Source organism: Cucurbitaria berberidis (assembly GCF_010015615.1).
Source record: "Cucurbitaria berberidis CBS 394.84 unplaced genomic scaffold K460scaffold_2, whole genome shotgun sequence".
Lineage (NCBI taxonomy): Eukaryota > Fungi > Ascomycota > Dothideomycetes > Pleosporales > Cucurbitariaceae > Cucurbitaria > Cucurbitaria berberidis.
Genome location: NW_024468936.1, coordinates 1,526,563 through 1,549,983, shown reverse-complemented (window position 1 = coordinate 1,549,983; position 23,421 = coordinate 1,526,563). Strand labels below are relative to the sequence as shown.

At 52.0% G+C, this 23,421-nt stretch overlaps 12 protein-coding genes across 12 annotated transcripts; 5 read left to right on the top strand and 7 right to left on the bottom strand.

Annotated features, from left to right (window-relative positions):
- Positions 1–120: 120 nt before the first annotated feature.
- Positions 121–1,544, top strand: K460DRAFT_279936 (uncharacterized protein; the record flags this gene model as incomplete). The annotated part of the gene is made up of 2 exons (XM_040928367.1): positions 121–493; positions 544–1,544. The coding sequence occupies 2 exons, from the start codon at positions 121–123 to the stop codon at positions 1,542–1,544; spliced, it is 1,374 nt and encodes a 457-aa protein (XP_040790008.1).
- A 15-nt stretch (positions 1,545–1,559) lies between these two features.
- On the bottom strand, positions 1,560–2,859 carry K460DRAFT_363520 (uncharacterized protein). Its single transcript, XM_040932839.1, has one exon. It carries the CDS (start codon positions 2,642–2,644, stop codon positions 2,003–2,005), a length of 642 nt encoding a protein of 213 aa, XP_040790007.1. The 5' UTR covers positions 2,645–2,859; the 3' UTR covers positions 1,560–2,002.
- Positions 2,860–3,103: 244 nt separating this feature from the next.
- Positions 3,104–4,013, top strand: K460DRAFT_374503 (electron transfer flavo protein, beta subunit; the record flags this gene model as incomplete). The annotated part of the gene is made up of 2 exons (XM_040934674.1): positions 3,104–3,154; positions 3,282–4,013. The coding sequence occupies 2 exons, from the start codon at positions 3,104–3,106 to the stop codon at positions 4,011–4,013; spliced, it is 783 nt and encodes a 260-aa protein (XP_040790006.1).
- A 1,088-nt stretch (positions 4,014–5,101) lies between these two features.
- On the top strand, positions 5,102–6,661 carry K460DRAFT_392794 (uncharacterized protein). The gene is made up of 2 exons (XM_040935903.1): positions 5,102–5,597; positions 5,728–6,661. Exons 1-2 carry the CDS (start codon positions 5,137–5,139, stop codon positions 6,500–6,502), a joined length of 1,236 nt encoding a protein of 411 aa, XP_040790005.1. The 5' UTR covers positions 5,102–5,136; the 3' UTR covers positions 6,503–6,661.
- Positions 6,662–6,805: 144 nt separating this feature from the next.
- On the top strand, positions 6,806–8,212 carry K460DRAFT_332420 (mitochondrial GTPase 1; the record flags this gene model as incomplete). The annotated part of the gene is made up of 1 exon (XM_040930838.1): positions 6,806–8,212. The coding sequence occupies one exon, from the start codon at positions 6,806–6,808 to the stop codon at positions 7,886–7,888; it is 1,083 nt and encodes a 360-aa protein (XP_040790004.1). The 3' UTR covers positions 7,889–8,212.
- Positions 8,213–8,406: 194 nt separating this feature from the next.
- Positions 8,407–10,268, bottom strand: K460DRAFT_363511 (ADP-ribosylation factor GTPase-activating protein 1). The gene is made up of 4 exons (XM_040932838.1): positions 10,137–10,268; positions 9,948–10,016; positions 9,114–9,878; positions 8,407–9,046 (listed from the first exon to the last, which is right to left on the bottom strand). The coding sequence occupies exons 1-4, from the start codon at positions 10,176–10,178 to the stop codon at positions 8,678–8,680; spliced, it is 1,245 nt and encodes a 414-aa protein (XP_040790003.1). The 5' UTR covers positions 10,179–10,268; the 3' UTR covers positions 8,407–8,677.
- Positions 10,269–10,996: 728 nt separating this feature from the next.
- Positions 10,997–12,904, bottom strand: K460DRAFT_58343 (uncharacterized protein). Its single transcript, XM_040938544.1, has 5 exons — positions 12,533–12,904; positions 12,152–12,483; positions 11,895–12,029; positions 11,231–11,824; positions 10,997–11,181 (listed from the first exon to the last, which is right to left on the bottom strand). Exons 1-5 carry the CDS (start codon positions 12,663–12,665, stop codon positions 11,149–11,151), a joined length of 1,227 nt encoding a protein of 408 aa, XP_040790002.1. The 5' UTR covers positions 12,666–12,904; the 3' UTR covers positions 10,997–11,148.
- A 1,630-nt stretch (positions 12,905–14,534) lies between these two features.
- On the bottom strand, positions 14,535–16,584 carry K460DRAFT_363509 (uncharacterized protein). The gene has a single exon (XM_040932837.1). It carries the CDS (start codon positions 16,146–16,148, stop codon positions 14,760–14,762), a length of 1,389 nt encoding a protein of 462 aa, XP_040790001.1. The 5' UTR covers positions 16,149–16,584; the 3' UTR covers positions 14,535–14,759.
- On the bottom strand, positions 16,265–16,618 carry K460DRAFT_238568 (HET-domain-containing protein; the record flags this gene model as incomplete). The annotated part of the gene is made up of 1 exon (XM_040927300.1): positions 16,265–16,618. A coding segment is annotated over one exon (354 nt), but the record flags the coding sequence as incomplete, so codon positions are not given.
- A 788-nt stretch (positions 16,619–17,406) lies between these two features.
- On the bottom strand, positions 17,407–18,522 carry K460DRAFT_374499 (peroxisomal 2,4-dienoyl-CoA reductase-like protein SPS19; the record flags this gene model as incomplete). Its single annotated transcript, XM_040934673.1, has 3 exons — positions 17,407–17,522; positions 17,580–18,347; positions 18,468–18,522. The coding sequence occupies 3 exons, from the start codon at positions 18,520–18,522 to the stop codon at positions 17,407–17,409; spliced, it is 939 nt and encodes a 312-aa protein (XP_040789999.1).
- Positions 18,523–19,117: 595 nt separating this feature from the next.
- On the top strand, positions 19,118–19,998 carry K460DRAFT_414182 (uncharacterized protein; the record flags this gene model as incomplete). The annotated part of the gene is made up of 2 exons (XM_040937657.1): positions 19,118–19,180; positions 19,306–19,998. 2 exons carry the CDS (start codon positions 19,118–19,120, stop codon positions 19,738–19,740), a joined length of 498 nt encoding a protein of 165 aa, XP_040789998.1. The 3' UTR covers positions 19,741–19,998.
- Positions 19,999–20,115: 117 nt separating this feature from the next.
- Positions 20,116–23,323, bottom strand: K460DRAFT_306593 (uncharacterized protein). Its single transcript, XM_040930039.1, has 3 exons — positions 22,955–23,323; positions 22,420–22,909; positions 20,116–22,371 (listed from the first exon to the last, which is right to left on the bottom strand). Exons 1-3 carry the CDS (start codon positions 23,315–23,317, stop codon positions 20,516–20,518), a joined length of 2,709 nt encoding a protein of 902 aa, XP_040789997.1. The 5' UTR covers positions 23,318–23,323; the 3' UTR covers positions 20,116–20,515.
- Positions 23,324–23,421: the final 98 nt, after the last annotated feature.

Genomic DNA, 23,421 nt, shown 5'->3' with positions numbered 1-23,421 from the left:
CTGCCGCTGGGAAATTTTTGGCGTGCCAAGATTTCGCTGCACGGTTCGGGCCTTCCCACTGCGGACCTCCGCGGTGACTACACATTACCTCTTGAGCTCTCCAGGAGCTACAAGCCCATCATGTCCCATTCGCGCCTCGTCACGCTCTCCGCAAGACGGTCTCTGATCTGGGAATCGTCTGTGGCTTGCCAGTCACATTGTGTCATCCAATCTATCCATCGCAATGGTGCACCGGAGCTATCAAGACAACCAAGTTGGCGTGCGAAAGCACCTAGTATTGGCCTCTCGAGACGGAGCTATGCTACTCAGCGGCTCGACGTAAAGCGACTGCGTGCCCAAGTCGACATGCGCGCCCGAGTCGGCTTCTATACCTTGAGTAACAGCCAAGGCGCTCTCAAGATGGATGCAAACAAAGCCAACAGCATCGTGTCGGATTTTCTTCATCAGAAAAGTAACATGGATCATGGCAGCAATATCCAGCGGTTAGCAAAGAGTGTGTTTTGTTTTAATATGGTATCAGTCAACAAATGCTGACTTTGGTAGAGTATCACGTGGACTTGGATGATCTGACCTCTCTTGCCATTGCCACCTTTAAGATCCCAGACCTTAGCGATCCTGAGAAGAAAGCTATGCTTCCTCCAAGCCAACACAAAGCTATCTCTGGTCTACTTCTGCAAGGTTGTGCCCAGGCTGGAGACCCTCTCGCAATTGTACACATCTTGACAGCGGTCTACTCGAGTAGCTCGAGCCCAGACCCGGCTGCCTGGGAAATTGCACTTCTTTTTCCGCAAACCGAGATTGTCAAATACCGGAAAACCTTGGAGAATCTTGGCTCTGAGGCCAAATCGATAGCGTTAGGCCCCGACGTCTTGACCCTGCAAGGGCTATTTCTGGAAAGAGACGGCCAGATTCAGAAAGCGAGAGACTTCTACGAAGAGGCTATCCTACGCTCTCATCTCAAGTTTGAGCCTGGCTCAAGGCACCCAATGCAATTACCTCTTATCGATCCCTGGAATGCGCTCGGTTTCCTCCTCAAAACAGACAAGGATCCTAGCATCCAAGCACAAGCGAAACGCTACTTTGAGAAAGGTGCACTCGAGGGCGATGATCCACTATCGTACTATGAGCTTGCGGCCTTTGAGCCCAAAACAAGCACGAAATGGCTACAATACACAAGCAAAGCTGCTGCCTCAGGCCATATACAGGCGATGGTCGACCTCGCAGACTTCTACCAGGAAGTGAATTCAAAGCAATCGCCCATACTCGCAGACAACAATATGCGAAAGGCGCTCAACTGGCTGCTAGGCTGGAAACGTGGTGGTGCGGCAATGTTAGCTCGAGAGTGGCTCCAAGCTTCTGCGAATTCTGGCCACAAGCCTTCCATGCTAAAGCTAGTGGAGTATTATGAAGCTGGAGGAGAGCATGAGAGGGCTAAAGAGCAATTGAGACAGGTCTTAGAACCTCCGAGCTCGACCAATCAAGTTGAAGAGTGGCCGCAGCTTGTGCAATTGGCGAAGAAGCGACTTGCTGGAGTTAGACCGTAGGCTACAAAATAGGCCGAGTCAAGAGTTTGCACGTGGTCCATATGCTCTGAACAGGAACTGAGCGATGGTTGTGGAACTACGGGTCGCGAATTTGCCCAACAGTACTAGGGGCTAGTATTCGAAGTCAATGACTTCCCTGGCATATTACGAGCTAAACCGATCTACCCTGCACTCAGAGATCGATAGCTACTAAGCGAAGTATTTCAAGCCGTTACTTCAATTCATGCGACGACCCTTCGTTAAGCAGCCATGCATCTCCAAGAAAATTCAATGTATGACGATAACGATGGTGATCGTGCTGCAACTGGAGAAGGGGGACTTGGATTACTATTATTGCAGGATTTCTGTATTCTGCGGCGCTTACTTGGAGGTGTTACCTACGTCCCGTTTAGGTCGAACACACCCCACTGTTTTTTGTTGCAGGCCAGTCTCTGCCACCAGCATGATATGTAGGTAGATCATAACACTCCAGCTTGAAGACGTTCCTCCGGGCGGTCCAAGTGGCACATGGACAGGATCAGTCTCTCTGCCTCTTCTCCATATCCAGTGTCTCCAACATAACCCAGCTTGCCTAGTCCGACTCTTCCGAACGCAGCGTATACGCCCCAGGCATCTACTCCCGCAGCTTGATAGAGCACTTGCTCAGTGGACACCCCGTCGGCTAGGAAGAGAGCTTCTGCATCAAACGAGGCTACCAAGCTGTCGATCCGGATGATATTCTTATCTATTGATCCCACTAGTTTTGTTCTATGCTGCGCTATGCTGCCGGCGCGCCATTGAAGACCAAAGCTGTTGAATAGGCCGTCCAGTCTGTCAAGTTCTACGGTTGGTGCAAACAGACCCACGAGTACTGTTATACAGCCGTGTTTCGTATAATCGACCAGTGTTATCAAAAGGTTCTGATGCTCCTCTAGGCTTATGACCGAGTCTGTGACAAGAACGACATTTGGCCAGCCAGAGTGGATCCAGTGCAGCGCATCTTCCACAGTGAGTGACTCGTGAACTGCTGCGCGCGAAAGAAGCTTCGGGGATAGATGTTCGTAGAGCTGGCGAGAGGAGAAGGAGAACCCCTCAAAGGAGAGAACAAGGACGTTTGGCATAGCCAAGATCTTTAGAAAGTACGTAGGCTAGACGCTGTAGTAGGTGGGGGGTATGATTGAGCTGTTACTGAAAAAGGCGCGGAGTCAGAGATGCAAGAAGGGAAAGGGAAGACCCGGATATGCACGATTTCATGCATGGTGGAGCTCGTATTGCAGCCGGTTACCATATTCAGTCTACTTCGCATACGCTCCTGTTTCATTCTTCTCGGGAAAGCGTCTAGATGTTGTCTTCCCAGGAAGATTATGTGATGGTAGTTCACGACGTAGAAATTGTAGGCGGCAGACGTCTGACGAGGTGATGTCCGCCAAGGCCGCATCGGAAAACGCCTCGGCTAAGCGTTTAGATGCAAGGTCGAGCTCCGATGGTCCCCCACCCTTTGCTCGTCTACTTCAATTGCCTTCCTTAAATCACTCTTTGTTAACACCCAAAGAGGACTACAGTAGGAGACGAACACAGAGATGTCAGGCCTCAGGATATTAGTACCCGTAAAGCGGGTCATTGACTATGCAGTGAGTAACTCAGTCAGTCCTCGCGCCGGTGGAAGCATGCAGTTCCCACCTGCTACCAAGCACTCCAGGCACCTAGAGGATCATGGCCTGTCGTACTCCATGGATCTAATACCAGCGTTCTTTGTAGGTCAAGCCCCGCGTGAACCGCGCCCAAACCGCCGTCGAAACCGCCAACGTTAAACATTCCATGAACCCCTTCGACGAGCTCTCCATTGAAGAAGCCGTCCGCATACGTGAGCAAAAGGGCCACCACTCCAGCGCACCAAAGGTCGAAGACATTGTCGCCTTCAGCGCCGGCCCCCCAAAATCCCAGGACATCTTGCGAACAGCAATGGCCATGGGCGCCGACCGAGGCATTCACGTCGTGGTCGAGGAGAAGGACGCGCTGGAGCCCCTGGGTGTGGCGAAACTGTTGAAGAAGGTTGTGGATGAGCAAAAGAGCAACCTGGTCATCTTGGGAAAACAGAGTATTGATGATGATGCGGGACAGACGGGACAAATGCTCGCTGGGCTGTTGAATTGGCCTCAAGCGACACAGGCCTCGAAGGTGTCCATCACCGACCAGGCAGTTGAGGTGATACAAGAAGTCGATGGCGGTGTGCAGACGATCAAAGCGAAATTACCCATGGTCATCACCACAGATTTGCGCCTCAACGAGCCCCGGTACGCGAGCTTGCCCAACATCATGAAGGCAAAGAAGAAGCCGCTGGAGAAAAAGGCGTTGAAGGACTATGGGCTAGATACCGAACTGCGGTTGAAGACAGTCAAGGTCACAGAGCCACCACCACGGAAGGGTGGTGTCAAGGTCGAGGATGTAGATGGCATGATCAGCAAGTTGAAAGAGCTGGGAGCTTTGTAGAGGAAGAATATGACCTGTAAATACTCTGTACCTTTGCAAGCGGTTGGCTATGTAATCGTATAATCATGTAACTAGAAGACTTTGCATGATCATTCTCGCATGTAAGTACACCTAGCAGGTAGACGAGTTTCCCTAAGAGCTGATTCCTGACACTACCATATAGAAGCAATCGACTTCAACATTACCAAACCGAGAGCCTCACAATTCGAAAACTCAGTCTCCAACACTGGTGTCGTGAAACGTTCTGTCGTTGCGTGAGAAAATGCGCTATCTAAAGTAGGCAGTCGTAGAGGATGCAGACGTCCTCCAGCGACTGCATTCTCCATCGGACTCCTTCTCGATGCTCCCTTGTGCTTACCATCTCCTTCCGCCACAAACCCGTGCTCTTGATGTCTAGCTTGGGTTCAATTACTTGATCCATCAGTTTCATGCCTACATACCTCGAGCGTAATATCCTCAAACGCTCGTCGCTTCCTAGAGCTTGGGGCAACACCTTCTTCTCACCCCAACCCACCTTCTATCACTGTTTCTACGGCAATATCCGAGGGTTCCTCGTGCCACTTTGGTATAAAATCCGTCCCCTCGTTCGATTGCTCCCCCTCCTCCTTCACACCACTTCAGCATAGCATCAGCTCCAATACATCAGTTGGTTCTCCTACGCAGCGTTCATCGACACTTGGTACGTTACTCTGGCTCAGTTACTCTGGCTCAGTTCTTCTCACATCTAGGTTCCACGTCGCTCGGTCTCTCGGCCGTCATCCTCACCATCGGCTGTTATGTCGGGTGCTAACGAGACTCTAGGCACCTCACAGCCATCTCAGCTTCTGCCTGATCCTGCTTTTTGGGTATGTCTCATCTGCAAACCGCCTGCTACAGACCACTCTTAACCTGCAAATGCCGCCTCTTCTCGCACAATCATTCCACGCGTCATGAACTCTAATCGGAGCCGCGTGCTGATACCCAACAGCGTCGTTACTTCGTCAGCCAGGCTACCCCCTGTTTTTTCTAGCTAGGTACGTTCATTCCTCATCTACATTTCCCACCCTCCTCTCCCGCCTCGCTCGGCCTAGAAACATACATTCCTTCATATGGCTCCGTCGAACCTTTCAACCACCAACTGAGTATGTACATGCTGACACGTTTAGAAACCATCACCATGACTCGCCTCGTCTCTTTCGTCTTGAGTGCTATATTTGCACTCCCCTCGGCTATCCATGCGAAGGATTCTCAGATACGCCTCTATGCCTTCACCAGCGACTACTGCGACGGACCCCCGGCAGGTGGCAACATCGACATCAAGCAGAACGACTGCCAGAATATCCTCAATGGAGCCCGGAGCGTCAAGCCCATGTTCGACCCGAAGCGAGACCAGTGGTTGGACGACATCAACAATGATGGAACGTTCTGTGACGTGATTACTTACAAGATCCCTGGTTGTCTAGATGGACAAGAGCTCAAAACTGTCTCAGTCCCAGAGAGCCTTCATCAATGCCTGCATCCTGGCAAGCCCGGTGATCCCCTCACCGTGTACTCGGTCAAGTTCCGGTGCGGAACCGAGTCTGCATCGAGATCGAGCGATGTCACGTAAGTCCTCCTCATCCCATGACGGTACAATCTAAATAGTTTCCTTGTACAATGCCGTAGCGTAGATGGAACTACCGCCTCAACTCGTCATTTCACAGCCGAAAAGCCTTCGCTGACTAGCCGTTGATAGCACCACCTCTACGCGAGCCACATCGTGGTCCGTCGGTGCGGATCAGAAGCCAACCCCGTATTTTGGAACGAACACAGTCACGAGCGCACATGGCAAATTGGCTGCCCAGTCGCCAGAACCGTGGGCTAATCGTGTCGAAGCGCGCGGCCCAGCGAAGAAAGGCAACAGCAGGGGTGTGTGGATGCTTCACCCGTGGGCCGAATCGGTGATATGTTACGAGTGCTACACCACGAAGAATAGTGATGATTTCTCCAGGTTCGATTGTCGTTCTGGCCCAAAGAACGTGATCGATTGTGGTGACAAACCCATCGCCTTCGACGGCGAGAGACTCACCGTCACACACTCATCCACCACTACGGTTACCGACCAGAACAGGCCAACAACCACTATTTATGAGCTGACTACCGCCACGCTCGACCAAGAGGTGAAGACCGTCACACTCCAACCGCTTGAGAAACGTGGTTCATGGCGTCTACCCGTTACTTTCGATCATCCATACAGGCCAGGAAAGAAGGTGTGTGCCGAAGCCGAGTGGGAGCAGCGAACCAGCCTGTCCAAGTCCGAGGTCCGCCTCCAGGACATCAAAGAGGATCTGAAGAAGTGCACCGAGCCCTCGGCCAGGTCTCTCGATCTTCTGAAACCCATCACTACCACCATGTGGCAGACGTCGACGGTCAAAGAAATTGTCCAAATCAAGGGGACTCAAACAGTCTTTGCATTCCCGCCTGACTTGGGCGAGGAGGCATTTCAAGTTCCGGCACATACGGATCTGTAGATGTTCATGGTGGCTGATCGTTTATTGGGTCACGTCATTGTGGGAGGGACAAGGATTTGAGGTTTCGGGATAGCTTTGTTCTGCGTGTTTACTTTGCTTTTGTACCAAGTGTTGTATGATTAGTGTAGATAGTTCAACTTGGCATTGTTGTTGGGCCCGAGGCCAGGATACTTGCTCCATGAACGGCTAGCGAGTCAGGCTCGCCAAGATGCGGGAGCTGCGTGACTCGCACCTCAAGAATATTGTGAATATACCACATACAACAGTCTCTGTTTCCATCGCGCAACACAGCCAATGTGACTAATGTCATTCATTCCCCGTCATGGCTTCCCACCGCTCCCGTCGCTACCTAGGTCCTACTTCTTGGGCCACCACAAGGCCGGCCTACAGAAGATGAAGTCGCTCCTCTCGTCCATTGACCTCGTCATCGAATGCCGCGATTATCGTGTCCCGCTTACTTCGCGCAACCCTTTATTTGAAACGGCGCTGGAAGGAAAGGAACGAGTGGTTGTATATACGAAGAGGGATCTCGGCGGGGGTTCGAGGGATAACAAGAATGAAGATGTGATTCGCATGTGGCATCACCCTACGCCGACCATGTTTGTGAGAAATGGAAAGGAGGTTGATGGCGAAGGTAGTGCGCGAAGTAGCATTGTCAAGCTGCTCGAGGTGCTAAGGGCCCAGGCGCAGACGACATGGAAGCTAGTAGGCCACCGCGTAATGGTCGTTGGCATGCCCAACGTAGGCAAATCCACATTGCTCAACGCCCTCCGCGCCCACGGCATCGGAAAAGGCAAAGTCGCCGCGACTGGTGCACAACCGGGCGTCACGCGAAAAGTCGGCAGTGGCGTCAAGATCATTCCAAGTGAAGACGACATGGAGGCAATGGATTCCAGCATGCAGAAGAAGCTCAAGGGCGTGGGTGGTGGTGTGTATCTGCTTGATACGCCGGGAGTCTTCATCCCGTATGTACCAGACGCCGAGGCCATGATGAAACTAGCCCTCTGCGGCAGCGTAAAAGACACCATCATTGCGCCCGTCATGCTGGCCGATTACCTCCTCTACCAACTCAATCTCCAGTCCCCCACTCTCTATTCTGAATATGCCCCGGCCACCAACGATATCATGGAACTCCTGAGCGAGATTGCCAAGCAGACTGGCAGGCTTGGTAAAGGCGGGACAGTGGATACGGAGGCTACGGCATTGTGGATGATTCAGAAATGGAGGACTGGGAACATGGGGCGCTTCCTGCTTGACCAGGTTGAGGAGACTAGCCTGGAGAAGGCCAAGCTGGATGAGGAGGGTGTGTCGCCGAGCTGGAACCAGGCGAGGAAGGCAGAGCGGGAAAGGAGGAGGGCGAGAAACAAGGCGAGAGGAGAAAAGTGAGCAAGAGGCCGACCTTAGCATGTTGTGGGGAAAAGTGTAACAACAGGCTCATCCCGTCGTTCGGTCATGGAGGTCTGTCAAAGACCTACAGTCTTGGGCTCGGCGCACCAGCAGACGACGAAGCGTCGTCACATCACAGTCGCCGGACAGCAAGATGAGTGTCAGGATGATGGCCGGAACACCAAGAGACGAGAAGTACGAAGAAGAGCAAAGACCAATCTCCGGACCTGGACCATCGAGCACATCGAATAGAAAGCAAGGGTGTTTTGGATCGTGCTGCTCTGGAGCGGTTGGGAATTCAATGGATTCCTTATATTGCGGACCGAGATAAGAAGTAGACATATACCTAGATGGGTAGGTGGAGTGGTGGGCAGAGTTAGTCGTTGGCTACCAATTGCTCTCTGTCTCATGGTTCCCAAGCAGCCGGCTTAATAGCTTAGTGATTGCGAATTTGCCGAAGTGTGGGTAGGTCCCATAATATCACAAGTACATTTCCGTGCTCGGGATAGTAGATATGTGTGATTTTTCACATGAAATTGGACATTGAATGCCTCTGACTTGTTGATTCACTGCTTGTGGACTCCGATCCAGTATGTGACTACTGATTCATAACTCGCATGTACGAACTGCTCGAAAGCCATACACCAACTTCTACCTCAACATTCAGATACAGGTCGGGTGGTAGTGTACGCATCTATTTCAATACCAAAACCTGGCCTGGGGAGTCTACGCACCCCTCAAACACCCCCTTCCAACTCCAGAACTCCTACAATCCACGTGACAATCGTTTTACCACTCTCCCCAACCATCGTCCTTCTTCCCAGTTGGCCCACCAGTGTTCTTCTTCACAGCCGCCGTTCCAATACCTGACGGTTTGCTCTTTGGCAGTGCAGTACTGGCTCTTGTCTCGCTCGCATTCGAAAACTCATCCCAGAAATCTTGCTTCTCCTTGGGCGGCCCTTTTGGTGGCTCACCAAAAGACTCCCAGAAGTCTTTGCGTTCGGGTTCAGCATTGGTTCGGCGAGTGTTGTTGGCGGGGCCTTCGCCTTCGACAAAGCGGTTGAATGTGGTTCCTGCGTTGGCAACGCCAGATTGGAGAGTTTGGCCTAGGGTTCCGGCCGTGTTGCGGGCTTGGGAGGCGATGTCTGCTTCGGCGAGCTAGGTGGATGTTAGTCGTTGTCTTGTTCCTTGACTACGGTACTTGAAGAACAAAGATATGACTGACCTTTTGCATGCTGGGCTTCACGTAGCCCTCATACCCAACCTTACCCGCCTTGCTCACACTTGCGCCCAGCCACCCAAATCCCTTGGTGAGTGCCGCAACGGGGTCCTTCTGGAAGTCAGAAAGCTCCGGCGGCGCACCAGGCTCATCGTCCTTCTTCCATGCCTCTGGCTCGCTTCCAAAGCCGCCATATTTCCCTCCTTGGTTCGGTGCAACGCCCTCTGGCCTACTTGCATTATCTTGGCCCATCTTCGCAAAGTACGCTTCGTTCTTGGACTTCTGTGAGGACATGGCGTTCGTTCCGAGGGCAGGGGATCCAGAGCGCTGGAAACCCGCGTCGTTACTTCGCGTCTTGCCGAGTGGTGTCTGACTCCTACTCGCTGCCGCGCTTGCCCTTCCACTTAATGGCGCGCCCGCACCAGCAGCAAATGCATTATCCTTCTTCGGTAACCTCTTTGGCAGGTTACTCTTATCAAACTCTCGGTCTTCCACCTTGCAGCTCAGCCGTTCCTTCCACTCATCGCCAGCTTCACAATCGTACCGCTCCTGAATGCTCGAGGCTTCGAATGTGCGTCCATCTTTGGTGTTGGACGAGTGTGTGTTGAAGAAGTCTTGGAAGGACTTGTTGCCGCCGGCGGCCATGCGCGCGAGTTCGCTGCCTTTGAAAGCGTCCATGGTTATGCTACGGATGAAGGAGATATGCACGCCGAGACCACGGTGAACGCCGGAGCAGGAGAGACACATGAATATGCCGAGCTTGGGCGAGGCCTGGTGCAAGGCAACTTAGTATATAGATCTGGTGATCGCATGCATGGTGGGGGAGAGAGGGTTGCGTACCCATTGTGGACTCGGCGCATTGCAGTCGACGCATTTGTTGTTGTCGTTCGTCTTTTGAATTTCCAGAAGCTATACATATCATCGATTAGCCCGCGGCATTCACATCTTCGTACGCTCTCAGTGCTGCTCCTCCATTCCCCCTTGGGACCTCCCACAACAGACAGCAGCGCAAGCAGTCGATCAACGTACCTTACTCCGCGTCTCCGGGTCTACCTCCCACATTTTACTCATCTTGTACGACTAGAGAGACGTGCGACTGAGACAAGAAACGGCGGTGTCTAGGTTGGATATTGTCAAGTAATGTTTCGAGGCTGTTAATCGATAGCGGTCGAGGTCAGAGTGGGTGGGTCCAAGCGGGATGTGGCGCATACGCAGTTGAGCCTCAACTCACATCAGCACGGGGCGATCATTCCTTACAACTATTTTTGAACCATTCTCATCACGTCCTTCGTTGTGTATTGTTTCAAGTCATTGTAGAGCAAGGTGTGGATACCTACGCGATTATAACCTCGATGGGACTTGGTATAACTGCAATACGGCCACTGGTGCGAGTCTCCGACGAACAATTAAATTGCTAATTTAAGAGAATACTGTAAATGGTAGCTTGAATCACATGGTCCCTCCAGATCTACCTAGTCAGAAAACACTACGATTAAGATTCTGTGTCGGATGGTGGTGAACTTTTGATTTGATTCGAAGAGAGGTGATGGCACCACGTCGCCTTCAAGCGCATGATACTCAAACTCATCTTAGGAATCACAGGGTGTCCCATCCGAGATTTGATGACTTATCTACCTGCCTTCGTGCTATCGGCTTTGAGTGGGCGCTTACTGGCAAGGCCCAAACTGTCCCAATCCCTAAATATTTCCGAATGTTCCTTCAATCCATATGTACGTGATAGCATAACGAAGTTTTAGTGAGAAGAAGAAGAATGTGGTGTACAAGTGAAGGCGCCAATAGTGTATGCATGGAAGTCGAGTCGATCCGATCCGTTTCCCGGTAAAGGTGGCGACAGCGAAGTCGAAGATGGCAATCTGCAAAGTGAAACTCCGTGCGCCAATGCTAAAATAAAGATCCTGTACAGGTGTGGATGCTTGTGTATTCGTGAGGTCGTAACGTAGCTGCTGACATCCAACTGCCATTACTAACGTTAAGCGATCTCGAAGTGCCAACGTCGAGCTCGCAGTAAATGATTGTAGTTTTAGTCCCGGTGGTCCGGATCAGGGTTTCGAACCTACATGTCGTTAGTGACCAGCCTGATTTGCATCGCGACCCCTACTTACGTTTAGTTGGCGTCCGTAATCCCGGCTGTCGTCAATGCTGGCTAAGCTTTCGCGACTGATGTTGGCGCCGTGGAATGTCAAGACAGCCCTCGGATCGAGCCGGGAGTCAATCATTAATGGCTGGCTGTATCTGCGCTCCGACCCCGTGGTTGGACTGATGGAATCCCCGTCATGCCTGCTCCCATGGGTACTGAAGTTGGTCATAATCTGCGGTGGATACTGTATGTCTTTCTCTGCAGTATTTCCCAGCAGGCCAGCTTTACTCATGGTGCTTGTGTTTCGGGTGATGCCCGATGAGCCACCAGTCTCGCCTTGGTGGTGCTCTCGTTGTTGTTTTCTTCTCCGCCATAGGGCGAAAATTACAATGCCGACGAGAGCCAGGAGGCCTACAATTCCTCCAACGACACCTCCGACAATGGCGCCCACATTTGTCCCACCGCCGTTGTCAGCTGTTCTAGCTGGAACGGACGAGGGAGAGACAACGACTGTTCTGGTAACAATGGCACCACTTTCAGTGACGACCCAATAACTTGTCATTGGCTCTGCCACAGCCGTCGTGGGAACGGCTTTGAGCGTAGTTGAAGTTTGCGGGGTCTGTTGAAAAGGTTAGTCACTTGCGATGAGTCGGAGTCGAGAGGGTAACAAAAGAAAAGGGAAGAAATACAGGCGTAGATGAAGTAGAAGCCAAAGAAGGGTACACAGTACTAGTCGGCGCCACGCTAGAAGCCGTCCGAATGACAGACTCTGGACGGGACGTAGCAATACTTGGGACCACTTTACTTGGCGGAGCCGGAGTAGGCTGCCAAAAGGTCAAACACCATTGCAGGGGAAAGAAGATAAGGGTGCAAGGTGAATAGTGAAGGACAAAGGGGAGTTAAAGTGCGAGCGATATTTGCAAAACAAGGAAAGGATGGTACTAACGGTTTTGGCTGCAGAAGTCGGCTTTTCAGTCGAAGAAGGCGGAGGAGGAGGGGCTGCACTACTCGCGGCTGCGGATGTTGCCTGGGAAGCTCCTTGGGTACCGGATGGAGAGCCCTTCAGCTTGATGTATATGAACAAGTCCTTGTCTTTGTCGCCGCATTTTTCGTCGGGAAAACCAGGGCAGTCGACCATACAGCCACTGGTGTCTTGTTGTTGGGCGGGAATGTAGTTTGTACACCAGCAGTCGGTGTACTTGATGACAGCGAAGGCGAAGGTGCCCTGTTCATTGCAGTGATCGGTGCACTTGCCATTAGATTGCCATGTCCAGTTGACTGATGCTGTTAGCGAAGTAGGTAAGGAGGAGGGCGATGCGATACTTACAAGTGTCAGTACTGCCCGTGTTCTGATTCGAGCAGTACGACGTTGTAAAATCTGCCGTCGCCGACATGCTGAACAGAAACAAGGCAAGGATGGCGACAAGGCCTGGAACGGTGGGCCGGGGTCTGCGCTCCATGTTTGCGAATGTGAATGTGTGAGGTGGAGGTGGACTCGGTCGAGTTTGTGTGAATCGTGGTCGTGGCGAGGGCTTCACGACTAGGACAGCGATTGAACGCTTCCGGCGCGGTGAATGAACGAGGTGGCGGGAGGGTGTTGGTGTTGTGATAGTCGAGTATCGCTAGGTGGGGTGGTGAGGTGACACGGGCGTGTCAATGGCTCGCGGTGGGTAGGCTCAACCGGAGCAATTCAACGATGCGAGGGTGCAGAATAGGGACCTATCCACTCAGATGGGTGTCAGCATTGCTACTGGCGAACAATGTGTCTGACGAGTGTCGTTGGGGGGGCTGGAGAGGCGATTGGAGAGGAGGAAGAGGCACGAGCTTGGTGTTGAGGACAAAAGGTGCAGGCAAGCAGCAGACTATGCATACACTAACGAATTCCCGTCCGAGGCCCAAGCGTGCGATGCTGTTCCGGGCCAAGTCTCCGCTTCACCCGCTGATCACTAGGTTCTGCCTGGAGGCACGCTTGTGGGTAGGTTCGTGGGCGGTCTTTGTAATTTGCAGAGCTTACGCCGTCACTTGATGGTGCGTCGTGGTGGTGGTGGTCGATATGGGTGGAAGGGAAGGAAGCTCTATCAGGTCATGACGTGCATGTGAAGAGTCCACAAGCAAATCCCCCGGCTCTCCGATAAAGAGGGCAAGAAATCCCCAGGAGGGGTGGTGTACACAGAGCGGCTTGTGATTCGCAAATCCTTGTGTGGAGCCGTCCTGATTCTGTCGCTGCGCTGTGCTACCCTTGGCCAGCGGGACCACGGATCGGATGGCCAAGATCCGAAAGGGAGACGGCGCAATCGATGAAGCGAGCGTTTGCTAAGAGCGCGGTGCCTGACCACCTACAAACGAACGACTCGGTGGCGGAAGTGAAACGAAAGGAAGCGTCGAAGTCGACAACGAGGGTGGGATGGGAAAGGAAAGGTGAGAGGTAGGGAGAGCGAGGGATTGAGTGTGTGTGGGACAGTTGGGATGGTCATTACTGGCCATGCACGGGCAACATTAGCACCGCGTCGTTCGTATTGCTGCCATTCATCCCCGCGGATACGAGCAATGCCCTTCCTAACCCTGTATCTTACACAAGCTCATCACATGCTTCATAGTTGTATTGTACACTCGCAGCGGACACCTGCTTTCTCTGCGCTTAACCATGGGCACCAAGGGCGGCCACGACAGTCCCCCCCCCCCTTCTGCTGCCTCATGTCGTCGTACCCGCGCGGCCTTTGCACGACAGTCCTACCTAGGTGGGTGCAGTTTCAGCCATTGAACTTGGCAAGAGATCTGCATCCCACATTCCAACTTTCTTTGTTGTACATATTGTTGCGTTGCTATCGGTGATCATGTCGGGCCGTTTCAAAACATCGAGTGGCGGCAAGCCTCGTCGCCTCGTCACGAATTAGAAGCCCTGTGCAGCCGAAAAGGGACGAGCACGGCGACACGCCCTTGACGGAGGGAACCAACTGACACGTCGCCATAAATAAACCTATACATGGCTCGTTGACCACTGTGCTGATGCGCTTCTCCTCCAAGCCGCTGGCTTATCCATATCCATATCCATCCAATCTCCTTTTCCCTTCAGCCTGAAGAGTTGCATGCCGCCCAACAAGGAGCCCATCAACAAACTACCGATCGCCTCCTTCATCTCTGGCCTATTCCTAGTTTGCACAAGATACCTTGGCAAGGCGCCGCGTTGCCCCAAAGCAATATCGCTACGGCTCGCGCACATCTCTCCTGAATAGGGTATGACGCAATCTCCATGATTAGTTCCTCGCGTCCCCCACTGTTTAAGAGCAGGATCGACAGGAGACAGCACAGTGGCATTCCTACATTATTTGCATCTGTATCCTGTCGTGTCGTGTCATGTCAGCTGATATTCTTCATTGCGAAATCTATCAGGCTGTCATTCTGCTCCCTATCTGAAGCACTTGGCCGTAAAGTAAACTCTACGTAGTAGAGTGTTTTGAATTTCCTGCTGCTGGAAAGCATTACCATCATCGTCTTCCATTCTCGTCTCAATGTATGCGGTTATGCCAAATGAAACAACATAGACCAATTCAGCGTCATACCAAGACAAACCATTCGTCATTGGAGCTCGATCCCGTGGACCAGAATTCTCCATTCATAATCTCATTCACAAAAGCCGCACCAACAAATACAAATCCCTCCGCGGAAGGTCGTACCAGACACGGCGTCGCCATGCCATGGAGTACAACAACCAAATCGCCAGGTCTCGAGCTGTAGCTGCCGACGCCTAGATAGCCACGAGTAGTCCGGAATACCGTTCTCCACGCAAAGTCTCCCATCTGCGTAATCACCCGTTGCATGTTTTCGCTAACAAAGTAATGCCCAATCTGCCGGATCTCCAAGATGCTGTCCTGTGCATGGATCAAGCTTGAGCGGACAACGGTATCGTCCGCTTTTGCGCACTTGATCAGAACAGAAAGATACTGGGTAACGCGGTCGAGTGGCTCGACGAGGGAGCGATGGCCGTTGGTCAGAAGTCGGGCCAGATCCTGCGTAGCTGCCACTTCGCCTGCTCCACTGCCTTGGACACTTCTGTTGCGCTGTAGGACAATATCCAGCCAGGTCAAAATGCAGTCTACAAGACTCCCAACATACTGTCCCGAGTTGCTCCAGGCATCACCTAATAGCGTCGTGCTATGGTCGACTTTCCAAGGCTGCCCAACAGCGGCTACGTGATCGACTCTCCTTCCACGCACCCTCAGTCTTCGTTCGTCGACCATGAGATTCCACTCGCTCTGTGACCCTCCCGATACCAGCTTATTGCTTCTCGAGTTTGTACTCGTCTTCGGCGGATTCTCTGGCGTCCACTTCCTCACGCACCCGGAAAGATTCGGCACCCACGAAGGGAGTCCAAGTTCCTCCCCAGCACTCCCCTCTACTATTTCTAGAAGCCTGAGCGGATTCTGAGCCTGGCGCAAGCAAGCTCGCGCTGCTTCCGTATAAACAACTGCGATGGGCTTTGTATAGTCTGGGACTGGCAACTCGAATCCCAACGTCTTCGCGCACCCATACAGTCCGTACACTTTGTCCTCGGCTCTTGTAGCTTCCAGCAACAACGTTGCGGCGAGGAGCTCGAACAGGCCAAACCCAACCGTTGTGGTAACGTCTGTTTCGCCCTGCTCGTATCGCCGGATGAATTCATTGAGCATGTGGTGCCAATCGAGGTACGACTTCCAGTGGCGTGCTTGCATGTCAAGCTTAGAATACGGAAGGCGCGTGAAGTCGGCTGCGACAACGAGGTTGTCGAAAGCTATCATGTAGTCTCCGCAGTAGAACATGACTTTGCGAGCAAGAGCAACTTCTTGTACAACCCAAGTCCGTCGAAACCATGGGAGGCGGAAAAGCCCGTGTAGTTTGCCGTAAGGGTATTCGGCGGATGTTGCTATTGTTGGTGGGTTCAGTCCATGTCTAGTACAGTCTCTCATTTTACAAGTTTACCGTCTGGAAACTCACCTAAAACATCATCGGCGAGGGCATTGTACGTCACGCGTGCCGTCGCCTGCTGAGGACCGGGCAACTTTGCCGGCAGGTAGGCTTGTATCAAACTTCTCATGGCCATGATAGCAACATCGCTAGCAGCGTCCCCGACGCCCAAATGCACATTTACCTGCGTCGCCTTCCTATAAATTTCATCCATCAACGCAACCTGTTTTCCTCGCTCTTCCAAAGCCGCCGGGTCGCCCGCCTGGTTTATGCATATCGAGTCTACCCATATCAACCGCTCCGCTTTCCCGCGCAGCATTCGGCGTAGAGCATCAGCGCAATTCTGCGTAATCTTCAACGTCTTGCCATCAATTGATATCTCCTTACATAGCTCCGGATTCCCCCACGTGTACGAGAGGGCAAAGTATTCTGGAACTTTGTCCAGGCTCGCTTCGACGATGCTGCCTTGAAGTGTGACGTCTTTGTACTCTGTCTGCGATTCTCGAAGTTTGCGTTTGAGATGGAGAATCCTGAAGTTCCGCGCTTGGGTGAGAGGTCTGTAGGAGAACAGGGAGCCAGAGTTCTCAGAGGCCTTTAGCGATCTGGACAACTCCGACCCTGGGGCGGGGTTGGTTGGTTGTACGTTGCCTGTTGTGAGCGATTTTTGATTTACGTCCCGTCCCGAGGATATTTGGTCATTCTCGTTGGAATTAACAGCCGGCCGTTTCGAGCGCTTGGTCAGCTTCTTGAGCCAGCCCATGATCGAATTTGCGCATGTAGACAACTATATTGGTTTCGAAAATCTCATCGCCTGAGAGAGTTGAAGCAAGGCAAGGTGATTCATCGGTTGCTTTCATATACGATAGCTTCGAACTGTCCCGTAGTCAGTGTCTATTGTTAGGACGCTTGAAGGAAGTTCAGCTCCCTCGATACGCGATTTCTTGGCTTGCGTCCAGTGGCTGAAGCTGTGTCTGGACTAGACTCGCGCCACCAAAAGTGATCTAAGATGATGTTTGCAGGAGACGCCGATTGCTGGTGAATTCCCAGAGATATTGCAACCAAGGCGATACATTTTCTGGCGTCGACTATAGAGTTTCCTGGATGAGTTATGACGCAACTTCACGATAGACTACTAATCGCGCCTGTATTGTCCACAGTATGCTCGAACGGTGAATCAATATGGCACTTCACGCGTACTCTCACTAAGACATCATGAGGAGGGGGTTGTGCGCAAAAAAGGTGCATACTATCATTATTGGGCTACAGTTTCGACTTCTTCCCTCCCGCAACTCCCGTCACGGTCTCTCCTGAGAGAAGGAAGTCGGGATAAGCGAAGCCGTTTCCATAGCCAGCAGTGTGCCATTGGCCTCCGTCGACTAGAGCCTACTGTTAGCATGCATTCGTTTCATTGTGCGTGCTTGATTCTGACTTACCGACGAGCGTCTCCCCGTTAACGAAGTTGCCCGAGTCTGAGAAGAGGTAGATTGTAGCATCAGCAATCTCCTTAACTGTTCCATATCGCTGTGAAGGAATGGCTTTGTACGATAGGTCCCGAGTCTCTTTCTTCGAGAGCCGCGCTACACCCTCTGTGTCTGCAATCGGCCCAGGAGCAATGACATTCGACGTGATGCCCTTGGGTCCTTGCTCAAGGGCTACAGCTGTGGCCATAGCATCGACACCAGCTTTTGCGACTGAGACATGGCTCTGTAGAGGTGTGCCAGTATAGTGTAGCGTTGCGCTGACAAAGATGATGCGACCGCCGGTGCCATTGCGAGGGGCTGTCTTGCCATTCGTCTTGTGCTTTGCCGCTGACTCGACAAGATATGGCAGCGTTGCTTTAACCGTGTTATAACTCCCCAACACATCGATGTCAATGACACTCTTCAGCGCATTGGGGCTAATCTGATCTATTGTCGCCAAAAAGTTTCCAGCAGCACCCGCGATAACAAAGTCGATGCTGCCGAGCTCTTTTGCGCATCTGTCTGCAGCTGCCTGTAGGAGCTCTGGTTTCCGCACATCGATGGCGCCGATACCGAGGACTTTTGCGCCGGGTCGTACGGTTGCGATGTCTTTGGCTACGGTCTCGGTTTTCTCGACGTTGCGGCCGATGATGCAGGCGTTGGCTCCAAGGGCTACCAAGGCGCGAACTTGGGCAGAGCAGATGGAGCCGGCGCCACCTGTGCAGAACACGACCTTATTATCTGTGGCTAGATGTTAGCTAGGGTTTCTAGTAGAAATGAGAAGTGATTTTGGCGAATGCCTTCCGTGTTGAATGTATTGGCCACATGCGCGTAGACTACAAAGACATCGTCGAAACATACCAAAGATTCCATCCCTCCAAACATTGCTCATGTACTCATACCTCTCCAAAGGCATGGTGCGCGGCGATTTCCAAAGCGGACCGCTGGTCTCGCTGTCGTTGGTCTGAAGATGCACAGTGCTGGCACAAGTAAGTAGATGAGGGCTTGCGAGACTGCCAGGAGCTGTGAAGATATGCAATCGGCGTAGAAGAAGCAATAGATAAGGCTTTGAGAGGTACAAGTAGTTGAGTGCTCACGTAGAATGAAAGCTACGGCCGAAAGAGTCGGTGGATGAAAGTAAGCATCGCGGTGATGCAAGCCGAGGCACGATCCGAGTGATTAGTCTTCGCTTGGGAGCGACGAAGCCGAGACGGCGGACGTAGTGGAGGGTATGCATCTTGTTGGAATTTCCGACTAGTCTACAGCTTCATTGACCTGGGCATGCAGAGGTTGAAGCCCAAAGGTTGGCCTGAGGGCTCCCCGCCCTGTTGATGGTGACTTGCATGTGCTTGTCTCCGCATCTGCCACTGCTCCGTAGCGCCTGCTCCTAACCAATCCCGCCGCATCTCCGCAATCAACCAGGCCAGCGCCTACATCAGCACTACAAGTAACGTCTCCAATCTTCACCACCCTACCTGAGCTTCCTTTGGTGCGCTTGAGCCGTCGAAGACATGGCGGCGCAGACCATTTCTGTGTGCAAGTTTGTGGGAACAATTAGTTTGGGTCTTCTGACGGTAGGTCGATAACCGCCACCCAGGCTTCGCTGGCAGCTCTCCACTTGTACTGTTGAGCTACTTCAACTTGACAGACTGACACAAGCTGCAACACAAGTCACGTATAGTACTAACAATCTACCTAGGGCGTCTCAGTGACCCTCTCCTCCATCGCACTCCCCGCACTCCTCGCCCTCCCCACGGCAGTAAACGCCCGCACATCCCTCACCTACCTATCTTACAAATCCACAAACCTAACTTCCTACCTGCGCCACATCACAACCTTCACGCTATTCAGCGCCTATCTGCTCTCACCCAGGCGCTTCCGACACCCCTACCTCCTGTACACGTCAATATTTGCCTTTGTGTCTGGCCCGGGCGTCGACTATGCCGTCTCGTGGAAGGAAGGCAGCGACGAGAAGAGGCAGGTGCTAGACTTGGAGGCCCAAGGTGATGATGTGAATGGGGAGCAGGTCAGGCAGGCGGTGGAGAGGAAGCAGTTCACGGAAAGGATCAAGACGGGCCTGGCGGGCCTGGCCTTTACTATACAGCTCATCGGCATCTGGGGAGACGGCGCTTAAGCAGTGTACAGATACGAAGACATGGTCGTGGTAGAGACAGATCGTGATGATACTTTTACTACCTTTGCGAGATGTTGTACATGATGACGTTGGCGAGCGATGTTTATTCCCCTCAGCATATACCAATTATATCTTCGCTTTCTATTCCATTCAATGACTTTCGACCTTCTTCCAGTCCTTCGTCAAGATGATCCATCAGCGAACTCCATCTTCTTTCGACTTGTGCCAATCTACCAGCTCAGATAGCGTCACCAGGATCATGTCTCTTCTTTATTAGACTTCACATGTTGTCAACTAAAGATTGATTGTAAGATTGAGTGGCTTCCTAAATGTGGAGCATATCAGGAACGTCCCTGAGCCCTAAGAAGCCTGCGTGGCAGGAGTACCGTCTCTGATATCTCCCAAGGAGATCAAGACGTATCAAAGAATATTGAATAAGAAACGCAGAAAAGCTAGCCCGGGCAGTATGGATGCAGCATGATGAAAATATATCAGCTCCCCACGCAAGCGCGATGCAAGTTCGTATGCTGCAACCCCCTTTCTTGATGTCCAGCCATAATGGCATAGTCCAGCAGGCCTTTAGCCCTCTAAATCAGATTGCAGCAGCAGAGAAGAGAAAAATCTGGAGAAGATTCAGCTCCGATAGGAGTTCGAGGCTATCGGCAAAGCGATAACGTAGTAGCAATGTAGCATCGTTTGTTGGCGGAAGCAGTTGTGTTGCCAGGTGGACCAAGCTACCGCGCGTATCTCAAGAGTGTGTTGATGAGGGTGATAATCATGAGCGCTCGTATCTGGTGCGCTTTGCTCGTGACTCAAGTGCGCGCTCGATGCCGCGCTTGGAACCCCGGGCCTGATCATGCTGCTTCTGCTTGGCCACATTTTCGTAGATAGCTTGGAATTCCGCGGTACCGTCTTTGACGTCAATAACGGTAGTAGAGTCGCATCTCGCTGTGTGCTCCTCCTCTTTCACGCGCTGGGGAAGAAGTGCCCGGAGGTTATTAGCTTTCTCCTCCAATCCAGGAATTAACTGTTCCAACTGTGCCCGAATAGCCACGCCGTCGTATGTCATCACGTAATCTAAGGGCGCCTTGCCTCTAAGATAGTTCGCGAAATCTTCTAGTTGCTTGGTAACATCCGCAAAACGCTTGTCGAGCAATTCTTTGATATCTTCGTCAAACTGCCCCTGGAATTGGTTGAGAGCTCGATCCACGAACGGATCCTTGGATTTGACAAAATGGGTGGCCATGCGGTCCTTCTGGTATTGAAACTTTCCTGGCTTCACGTACTGCTTCTTTTTTCCGGGAACAGCAGGCTTGAGTGCTGGAGCAGCATGAAAGATGTCGTCGTACCAGGCGTCCGTGATAGAGCCGACAAGGTTGTTGTACTGTGCGGATTGCATTGTTGCCCAGTCGAGTGTGCGCTTTTCAATCCTTCGTACCTCAGCCATTAGTATCATCATCCTAGCCTGGATCTTCTCTCGGTAAGGACCCCATCTCTTCTTGGCCTGATCAATCGTGACGATGTTTGCAGTCGACTCATCGATTGTCGCTATGGTATATTGATGCAGCTGGTCTACAGCCACGCGCAAAGCGCTTTCCATTGGCTCCATAGAGGCAATATGTGCGTTGTACCACTTGCTAAATCCTGGCGCAAGTACTTCGGAGAGCTCTCGATTCCAGTTTCGACCCTGTTCAAGCCCCTTGGCTTGAGTCACACCCTTCGCAACTATGCCTCGTCCTTTCAAAACGCGGTTGAAGGCGAAAAACTTGAGGTTGCACCAGTCATTCTCTATTTTCCCCTCCACCCTGCTCTTGAAAGTCGGTACATCTGGATTGAGTTTCGCAATACTCTTGTCAGAGATTTTCTGGAAAGCTGTCTTGAGTTCTGTCAGAAGCCGTACGAGGAATTTCTTTCCCAGAAGCTCGATAGCATCAGCGATGGTTCGGAAACTATCATCGCGATCTTGTTGCTGCACGGTCCGTTTTGCCTTATTAATGAGGGTTTGTAGACCGTAGTGGAGGTGATCGTCGTATCCCTTCAAATTTTGCTCAGCTGGTAGAGATTTGAGCTTCTTTCGCAACTGAGTTATACCAGTCTCCTCCGGTGACAGAGCGGGCTGATTTGAGTAATTGATCTTGAGTTTGGTCGTCCACTCCATGTACTCGAATGCCGATGAGTGGTACAGAGAGGGTGCTGCTGCCGTTCGACCTTGAAGTTTGGCGTTGATACCTTGAGATATTGCTTCGGCACGCTCCGCTACCTTGTGTTGTTTCAGACTCCGCATAAGATACGCTTTGTATTTCCTGAGTCGATCGCGCAGTATCATGGTTTCCACGTCTTCATCATCCATTGCTTGTTCTTCTTTCTCGTCTATCTCCTTGATGTAGCGCTTGATTGTGTCGTATGGCTCGCCGGTATACTGCATAAGTTGATTTGCATCCAGCGCATCTATCTTGGTCGCCACCAGCTGAACGTTGTGTGTGCCATGTTGGTGGATAGCAGCGCGCGCTTGCTCTATGAACATGTGATCAGACTCGATGCGTGCAGTGTCAGCGATGATGACTTCGAAACTGACGCGATCTCTGAGGTCCTCGATATGGCGGGCTCGTTGAGCATTCGTATCTCCGCATCCTAGAACGTATCAGTATATAAAAGAAATCGAAAGCTGCGAATGCGTACCGGGAAGATCAATAATCTCGAGGTTCTGCTCAAGCAAAGGATGGTGGAAGCTGATCTTGACATCGTCTACGAGCGGCCACAAGCAATGCTTCCCCTTGACCTGCGTTATGAACGGCTTGAGATGACCAAGAATCTCATGCTGGTCAACTCCCATCTTTGTTGCTATGCCTTGGTTGCTGGTGTTCTCCGCCCGGAGCGCCTCCTCGAACTTCAACCGGCAGAGTCGAACAAATTCTCCGCTCTTGTAGGATTCTGGACTCCAGTTCTCCTCAAACCTAGCTTTAGAACCCCATAAGGCCGTGAGAATGTCTTCTGCTGTATCCTTAAGCCCATCCACGTTCTGTTTACGTCCCGAAGCATTTGATGGAGCAAGGTCTTCGTCATCTGAGTCGTCGTCCGCATGGTGGTAGAAATAGTAGTGGCGGCATAGTTCATCGAACATAGCCTCTAGTCTCTTTGCGTCCAGGAATTGAATTTCTCCGAAATACTTCTGTGTGCCGTCATCGCTTCTTGCGTGGTTGACGTATCTAATGACCGAGCTCGTACAGGCCTTACCGTCAGCACCAGTCAGGGACAACCCATCACTGTCGAAAATGGCACAAAGTAGCAAACTTTTGCCTGCGCCTTGAGGGCCAACGAATGCAACAGCTACTGGTGGCCCGAGAGGGACTTGCGCTAGCGACTTGGCTGTCTGGAGAACATGCTGAAGCTCTTTATCATCCCGAGGTGCATCCTTGAGACAATGCACTACAAGAAGTGAGAAATCCTTGAGCCCTTCGTCGATAGTAGCTTTTGGCAGGCGAAACCATGGGTGATCAGGTGGATCTTCTGTGGCGGCGTCGTATGGTTTGAGAGGTGGTTGAGTCTTCAGCCACTCAAGGAAGCGCTCTAATGTCATGACTGGCGGGGGAGCCATGATCCTTGGTGATAGCGACTGCTATGCTGCTGTAGGTTGCTTGGGTTTCTGTTAACACCGTGTTAGAATAACGAGTGACGCCAACA